Here is a 9,194-nt window from a genome sequence, read left to right on the forward strand (position 1 = left end):
GTCAAATGTCATTTCTTACATTTTTTTTAATATTTTAATGGTTGTTTATTGTCATTTTACTAATCTAGGAACCTAAACATTAATTTTTTAAAAATTGAAAAAATATTAAATAACACTTGGCACTTATTAAAGTAGGTCGAAAGAAATTTCCTCCAAATTAGTTGAAATGAAATTTATATCCTAATTAAAGAGTATGTTAATTTATACCTTGCATTTGCATGACGTGGCGTTGTCCACGATGGAAAAACAAAATCCAAAAAAATCAAGTCCACGCTTGAAACTCCAACGAAACACACAGTCCAATAACAAAACCTATTTGTCATAAAAAAAAACTACGAATCCTCCTCATTTCTTCCTCTTCCTCTATCCCTTCCATTTCCATTGGCCAGAACAAAGAAAGGAAGAGGGATAAACCGTTGACCTTGAGATCTAGGTTTCTGTCTCCCTTTCCATTCTTACATGGAGAAAATCTTCATCCCCGAAGTCTGGTAAGTTTTCTCATCCATTTTCCTCTCTCAGATCTGCAATTTCATATTCAGATTGCTCAATTTTTATTGCACTAATTCTATCATATAGAGATGGATAGCACTTATTCCTCTATACCCAAAAAATCGTATGTAGAATTAGAATCCCACAATGATCCCCAACACGCTAGATCTCCTCCCAAAGCCCATGTCAAATTGCTACCTTTGGATGAAGAAGGAGGTTACCTACATTCTTCCAAGAATGTGGGTGATGGTGATGATGGTTTTGATAATGATCTTGATTTTGATTTTGATAATTATCCTCTTATTGATGGTGGGTCTAAAACTGGGTCTGGAATTTCTGGGGCTGTGTTTAATTTAACCACTTCGATTATTGGGGCTGGGATTATGGCCCTCCCGGCTGCAATGAAGGTTCTTGGATTGGTTTTGGGGTTTGTTTTGATAATTTTGATGGGTATTTTGTCGGAAATTAGTGTCGAATTGTTGGTGAGGTTTTCAGCCTTGTGTAAGGCCACTACGTACGGTGAGGTTGTGCAATACGCGATGGGGAGACCGGCGAGGGTGTTATCAGAGATTTGTCTGATTATTAACAATGCAGGCGTGTTGGTGGTGTATTTGATTATTATGGGGGACGTCATGTCCGGGTCGGTTCATCATGTGGGGGTATTCGATCAGTGGTTGGGGAATGGAATTTGGGATCAGAGAAAGCTGGTGATTTTGGTTGTTGTGGTGGTGTTTCTTGCTCCACTTTGTGCTTTAGAGAGGATTGATTCATTGAGCTTGACTTCGGCTGCTTCGGTGGCTCTTGCAATTGTGTTTGTTGTGGTTGCTGTTGTTATCGCATTTATTAAGCTTGTCGAAGGAGACATTGAGGCTCCAAGGATGGGTCCAGATTTTGGGTCAAAAAAGGCTATTCTGGACTTACTTGTGGTGATTCCCATCATGACGAATGCTTATGTTTGTCATTTCAATGTTCAGCCTATATATAATGAGCTTGAAGGGCGGTCTCCTCAGAAGATGAACCGGGTGGGGAGGATCACGACTGCTGTTTGCATTGTGGTCTATGCTTTTACAGCCATATCAGGGTATCTATTATTTGGGGAGGATACTGAATCTGATGTGTTGACCAATTTTGATAAGGACCTTGGGATTCGTTTCAGTTCAGCATTGAACTATATTGTCCGGGTTGGATACATTTTTCATTTGGTTCTTGTTTTCCCAGTTGTTCATTTTTCCCTACGGCAAACAGTGGATTCCTTGGTGTTTGAGGGATCTGCTCCACTCTTAGAGAGTAGGAAGAGGTCTTTAGGCTTGACACTGGTTTTGTTAGCCATTATTTACTTCGGGTCCACTATGATTCCTAACATTTGGACAGCTTTCAAGTTTACAGGGGCAACAACAGCAGTGTCATTGGGTTTTATATTCCCATCCCTTATAGCATTAAGGTTAAATAAGCAAGGGGGTGGTTTGAACTTCAAGGAAAAGTTCTTGTCCTGGCTGATGCTAGTATTAGCCATAGTAGTTGGAGTTGTTGGAGTGATCGGCAATATCTATGGCATTGAAAGCCAATCCAAGTGATCCTTTTCATAGTGATGGGCAAGGCTTCTCTATTCAATGTTGCTTTGTGTCCACTTGAAAATTTAAATGAAATGCGGGTGATTGATGAATCTTGATAAGGCAGGTTTAATAAAACACAATTCTTCAATATGTGATGATTGGAAGATCCGAGGGGTGCACTAATGTTCCAAATACAATGTCTTTTTATGCTTCAGAAGAACTGTGACAGGCTGAGCTTACATGTCAGGGATGTTTAGAGGAGAATCTTCATTGTAGTAGCCTCCCCATGTAAGTTCTGTTGTAAATACTGCAAATTGATTCATGCCATACTTTTCCTTAGTCCCACGTTTATTTCTTGTCGGCAGGGGCTGTTGTAACTGTATGTTTTAGAAACGATACTGCTGGTTGAACGGTTACTTTAGTTTACACTGGCCAGCAGCATTTCCCATTTCTTGGATAAAGTCTGTTCTTCTTCAATGTTGGTATGTTGTTGATCTCAATCCTCCAAAACATTTCACCCTGGTTTTTTTGAACGTTATTTTCAATACGGAGGTTTGTCTCCGAAGCTGAAAAATGAGTTTAAGCCTTTTTCTATTCTTTTAGTGTAAGAATATGATAGTGAGTCATGCAATTTAGTACCGTTATACAAATGTAATACAATTTTTTTTTAATCTTCATTCTCATTGAGGACTGTACATGCGAATGCAAATGCAGTTATTGCTAGAGCACTACCGGCAGCTTCCCAACCATTTTCCCTCAATTTAGGAAATAAAACTACTTTTTGATTCCTTATAAAACAAACACCCCACAATAGATTTTCTTATTTTTTTCTATATGAATGAAATACTATTTTTTTTTTTTTTTTTTTTATCATTGCAACCAATGAGAGAGAAGATGAGAGAGAGAATTGTTGGGACATGTGAAAGAGAGAATAGAGAATTCTTTGTTTATAATTTAATAAAGCATTGGGTATTTACAGTGTTTTCCAATGCATATAAAGCATTGGGTATCTATAGTGTTTTCTAATGCATTGGGAAACACTGTAGATACTCTTTGATGTTGGTTAAATTTAGGGTTTTTGATGTGAGTGATTTTTTGTGATTTTTTTTGAAATTTTTCCTAAACATAGGGAAGGGAATAGGCTATAGAGAGTCTGTTGCTAGTGGTCTAATGTATGAAATTAGGGTTGTGAGCCGAGTAGCCGAGTTTGGCATTTTCGGACTCAACTTGGTTGCGTCATATCAATCAATGATCAACTCAGGAAATTCCTTTGCAAAGGTTGAGCTTGGCTTGAACTCCGCAAAGATCACAAGCAGAGTCCCTATTGATTACTCGATCAGCTCGAGCTCGATTTTTTTAAATTATTATTATTTACATATCAATCAATGATTGGTTCTAATGTGAATCAATGTGTATTTAATGGTTTTCGACTTTTTGTCAAACAGCAAGACAGTAGAAACCATTTTGGACAATTAACTTATCCAAGGACGTTTAGGATATTTTTGATACCTTAGGGATTAGTTCGGTTTAGCTGCGAACCCACAGATCATATAAGTAATTTAAAGAAAATTTTAGGGTTAATAACTTTTTTAATACATGTGGTAAGACTTATTATCAAATGACTACTTCGGTTTCAAAAAATATTACAAGTGGTATATGTATACATTCAATAATCCGAATAAAAGTAGAGGTATATGCTCAGCGACCGAGCTTTTACCAATAATCCCCACAAGAACACATGCCATCCCTAAAATGGTGGAATCTACTCCCATCTCGAATAACAATCTTACGCTCCGTAACAATGGAAATTGATTTCATAAATGAGTGGCAGTCACCACAAGTTCGAAGATTCTTCATGATCTGAATTGGCGTTCCGTTCGGCGTGCGTAAGATCCCGTAGGCAACTGCGAGCTTCTCGCTATGGTAGAGAAGCTCATCCTGTTTTTGCTCCTCTTCCACATCATGAAGAACAAAATTTGTATCCGGAACATAACCTGTTTCTCTAAACCGTCCATACAAGTTCTTTAATGTTGAGTGAATCTCCCCAATCTCATCATGTGTCTTGTCCCCCATAAGGAAGTAGTGCAGCTTGTTCTTGATCTCAATCCGGCTGATTCCGGGTTCTTTGCTCACTCCCCTATCTTTCATTGATTGCCTTATTTCCAATACTTTGTCCCACATACCTTGAGATGCATATATATTTGACAGTAAAACATAGGCTCCAGGTCTCATTGTCCCCATCTGGAAAAGCCTTTCAGCAATTCTCTGGCCAAGTTCCATGTTTCGATGGATCCTACAAGCACCAAGAAGTGCTTCCCAAATCACAAGATCCGGTTCTACAGGCATGTTTTGGATGAGAGCTTCAGCTTCAGAAAGCCTTGCAGCCCTACCAAGGAGATCAACCATACATGTATAGTGATAAACCAACGGGGTAATCCCGTAATCCCGGGTCATGGAAGTAAAATACGCCCGCCCTTTATTGACCAACCCTGCATGGCCACAAGCGCATAGAACCCCAACAAAACTGATTTCATTAGGAATAACCCCTGAGGCTTCCATTTTTTCGAAAATTTCGACCGCTTTTGTGCCTTGTCCATTCTGTGCACAGCCACCTAAAACCGCATTCCATGTGACTATGTCTCGGTCAGGCATCTCTTCAAAGACACAAAGGCCATCCAGACTGCCACACTTGAAGTACATGGTTATAAGAGCATTACAAACAGACAAACAAGAATTAATTCCAAGTTTGTATGTCAAGGCATGGATCTGTTGCCCAAGCTTGGTTGCACCAAGGCTCGCACAAGCACTTAGGAGGCTTGTAACTGTAATTTGGTTTGGTCTCATTCCTCTGGCTAACATGCCAAGGAACAATTCGAAGGCAACATCTCCTTGCCCTGCTTGCTCGTAAGCTGAAATAATGGCAGTCCAAGATACCGCATCCTGTTTTGGCATCTTTTCAAAAGTTTTTCGAGCATCATCCAACATGCAATTCTCCGAAAGCCTAGAAATGAGTGAGTTCCAAGATACAGTGTCTCTCACAAACATTGTGCTAAAAACCTGGGATACATCCTCGATGTTCTTACACTTTCCATACATGGAGATCAGCCCATTTCCTACAAAAGAATTGAATTGACACCTTGTTTTAATGGCAAGCGAGTGTATCTGTCTACCCCTCTCAAAATCTGAACTGTTTGCACAGGCAAAAAGAGCACTAGTAAAACTCGAATGATTTGGAACATTTCCTAACTTATGAAGCTCGGTAAACAACTCTAAAGCTTCTCTGTTTTGTCCATTATGCACAAACCCAGAAATCATCGCAGCCCAAGAAGCAGCACTCCGCACAGGAATACGCAAAAAAATATCTTTTGCTTCTTCAATCATTCCATTCTGAGCATACCCAGCAACCATAGCATTCCACATAACCACATTGGGGTTACCAATCTCATAAAAAATACGCCTAGCTTCATACATCTTTCCCTTTTGAGCATATGCAGTTATAATTGTTGCCCGTGCAGCAACACTCTTTGCCGGATCCCTCTCATAAAAATCAATTGCATTGTCAATTCTATCATACTGTGCAAATGCCGCAATCATCGTTGACCATGAGTACTCATTCCGATTTGGCATTATCTCAAAGAACTTAATAGCATTATCCAAACTCCCATTCCTGGTATAGGCATCCAAAATTGCAGTCCCCACAACCACATCTTCCTCGTACCCCGTCTTGATTGCCAGCGTCCTCAAACTCTCAAGCAACTCTAAATCATTCAACCCCTTTATGGCTGACAAAGCTACAACCAATACTGCCTCGTTTGGCCTCATTCCGCTTCTCACCATCATCAAAAACAGAAACCATGCTTCTCCATACTCATTTATCTCAAAAAAACCGGATATCATTACCATCCAAGACACCAAACTTTTCTCCCCCATTTTCTCAAATAACTCATACGCCTCCCTTATCATAGAGCAATTGCAATACCCTGTAATCATCGAATTCCACGACACGACGTTTCTTTCGGGCATTTCATTAAACAACACTCTAGCACTCCTCAAATCACCATTCTCCACATACCCACTAATCATAGCGTTCCAAGAAACCACACTACGTTCCGGCATTGCATCAAAGAGCACCCGAGCCTCATTGACAAGCCCGAATTTCGCATACCCAGTTAACAAAATTGTCCAAGTTCTCACATTCTTGCCATGAAACACATTGAAGAGCATTTGTGCTTCGGGTAAGAGACCGTTCCGAGTGTAACCTGAAATCATGGAGTTCCAGGATCCCGGGTCTCGTTGAGGCATTGAGTCGAACAGTTGGCGTGCCTCGGCTACTCGGCCGACCTTGGAAAGGTCTTGGATGGCTTTGTTGCATTTGTAGAGATGAATTTGTGGGACAGGAGAGAGTGTGGAGAGAGAGCGGACGTGGAAGAGACGACGTATTATCATTGAATATAGTGGGAATTGTCGGAGCCAATAGTTCACTTTGAGCTCGACGGCGAAGACAAAGAGACAGAGAGGACCGTTCAAGTAATCCGAATTTGTCTCTGTCGGGCGTAGTATGTTTTCCGGGTTCTGGACGGAGACCCGATAGAGTAAATGGGCCAATTTGGTAATATGGCCCAACCGAATGGCTAGCCTGGTGGTCCAATAATATCTTTTCAGGGCCAATTAAGGACTTGGAAGATTTCTTGGAATGCTTTGCCTACATTATCTAATATTGGCAGATTTGTTTCCAATGCCCCTTTGGTTAGTTTAGTGATCATGACGGAAATATCATTGCTGCTGTTTCCAAAAAAGTGCCCTTGCTAGAAGTTAATGCCGGTTCAGCTCAGGCTGCCTTGTTGGCAGTTCAATTTGCTTCCTCTTTTGGTTGCCATTCTCTTTGTCTTGAGGGAGATTCCCTCACTGTGATCCTAGCTATCAACAAGGTTTTTCTTTTTACTGATTGCTCCTTTGCTCCAATAATCGGAGATATTCATTTGCAGTTCCATGGTTTTTCTACTTGGACAACAATGAAGATCTCTCTTAGTGTTAACTTTAGAGTACACCAGCTTGCTAAATGGGCCGCTTCCAATCGTATCTTTGGAAGCATTCTTATGTCTTGTGACCTTGTCCTTTTATTTCTTCGGTTAAAATATAAATAAATAATATAATCTATTTATACTTACGAGCTAAAAAAAAACCAAAAACTTTACATATCTATGTCAAAGGAGAGCGAATTGAATAGTTATTTTTATTTTTTAATTTGGTAACAATACACATGCTTTAACTGGAATTGAATCGGCCACCCCCGACGGCCCTCAGTGTGGGTGAGGCCACCCCTAAAGCAAATTTGGGGTGGCTTGGCCACCCTCGATAAGCAGTCGGGGTGGTCACAGCCACCCCAGACAACCCGCAGGGGTGGTTGTAGCCACCCTAGAGAGCTTCGGGGGTGGCCGTAGCCACCCCAAAATGCAATGGGGGTGGTGTGACCACGCCTGACCTTCACCCACTTTATTTTTTACGTTTTTTATTTTAATTTTTTTTCTTAAGTTTAAAATAAAATAAAAAATAATATGAGTGTTTTTGAAAAATGTATTAAATTTAAGAAATAGTTATTCCTGTATGTAAGGGATTAAACATTTTCACAAGAACAACTATTCATAGGAATAGACCCCTACTAGACAAAATAATGATTATTCCATAAAAGTAGTCATTTCATTCAAGGAGTCTATTTCGCAAACCAAATGGGGCCTAAGTTGATAAGAGTAATGCTAGAAGCTATTTCGCATTCTAACCATAGCTCCCTTACCATGGTTTTCAATTACATTCTAAACATTATCTTTTAGAATTATGATAAAAATTATATTTTTATCCCATAGCTATTTCACTATGTTATTAACATAGAAGTCCCAATTAACTCTTGAATCAATATTTGTTTATCATATAAATACTCAATGGTTTGTTAAGACTGCTATATCAACATTGTATGATAATTATAAAATAAAAATGTAGTATATACAATTTCACTATCTTTTATTTCGTGCACATTTTCAATTTAATCCGAGCTTTTTGTTACTAGTGTCAAAGTAACTAAAAGTCCAGTATTGCCATATGGTCACACTAAGTGCAAGCGTTGGAGATTGATGCAAATATCTTATTGGAACTGATGTAGCGAATGATAGACATGAAAGAGAAACTATGTTCTCAATACACACATTGATATAGAAAACTGATAATACTATTGACGGCAAAAATTCTAATTGTTCTAATACAACTGATCAAACTTATAGTAGTCCCCAAAGGGTAACTTAATCTGTTAGGGACCACGCTTTATGAAGTGGAGGTCACTAGTTCGAATCTCTCATTCCCCCTCTTATGTGGACATGTAAAAAAAAAACTTATAGTAAAACCCTAAAAAGCTACCAAAGGTAACAAAATCCTCCCAAGAATGGAATGAAAAAATAAAAGCAATAGTTATAGAAATACTTGATACCAAAGAAATCTAAAGATGGAAAATTAACATCCTAACCTAAAATAGAAATCAATAAAATTGATTTTCTTTGTCAACCAAATATGTTCGAAAGAGAATAACTTATATAAGGTCCGGGCACAAACCAAGGCCTTTGTGCCCTCCAATAAGAAGGCGACACATTAGCGTGGAAGACTATAACAAAAATATGGTGTTCCACCTAATCTTTTTTCTAGAATACCTAAAACAAAATACCTTATAAAATAAACTTTTCATATTTTTTTCCAAGACCCACCCCAGCCACCAACCTGCCGCTGGAGACAACGCCGGTTGGTATAGAGAAAGCCGGAGATGACGTCGTCCTGTACAGAAAACGTCGGGTAAGAACGGTGCTCCTCCTCCCTCTCTCTGGTGCCTCTCTCTCTCACTGGTGGCAACAGAGATTTTTTCTCTGTTTTGCTATGCTCCCTCTCTCTCACACACAAACCAGTGCTCCCTCTCCCTCTATCTCTCTCTCTCTCTCTCTCTCTCTCTCACACACCGGCAGTAGAGAAATTTTTCTCTGCTGTCGGTGCTCCCTCTCCCTCTCTCTCTCTCTCAAACACACACCGGGGTGCTCTTTCTCCCTCTCTTCAGTGCTCCCCCCTCTTTCTCTCACACACACAATGGCAACAAAGAAATTTTTTCTCTGCCACTGGTGC

General features: G+C 39.7%; 2 protein-coding genes across 2 annotated transcripts; one reads left to right on the forward strand and one right to left on the reverse strand.

The window, feature by feature from the left end:
- The first annotated feature begins 329 nt into the window (after positions 1-329).
- On the forward strand, positions 330-2,519 carry LOC132186775 (amino acid transporter AVT6E). Its single transcript, XM_059600834.1, has 2 exons — positions 330-2,330; positions 2,408-2,519. Exon 1 carries the CDS (start codon positions 579-581, stop codon positions 2,061-2,063), a length of 1,485 nt encoding a protein of 494 aa, XP_059456817.1. The 5' UTR covers positions 330-578; the 3' UTR covers positions 2,064-2,330; positions 2,408-2,519.
- A 1,157-nt stretch (positions 2,520-3,676) lies between these two features.
- Positions 3,677-6,563, reverse strand: LOC132188150 (pentatricopeptide repeat-containing protein At4g14050, mitochondrial-like). The gene has a single exon (XM_059602552.1). The coding sequence runs from the start codon at positions 6,486-6,488 to the stop codon at positions 3,756-3,758; it is 2,733 nt and encodes a 910-aa protein (XP_059458535.1). The 5' UTR covers positions 6,489-6,563; the 3' UTR covers positions 3,677-3,755.
- Positions 6,564-9,194: the final 2,631 nt, after the last annotated feature.

The sequence above is a fragment of the Corylus avellana genome, chromosome ca7 (assembly GCF_901000735.1).
Source record: "Corylus avellana chromosome ca7, CavTom2PMs-1.0".
NCBI classification, from domain to species: Eukaryota; Viridiplantae; Streptophyta; class Magnoliopsida; order Fagales; family Betulaceae; genus Corylus; species Corylus avellana.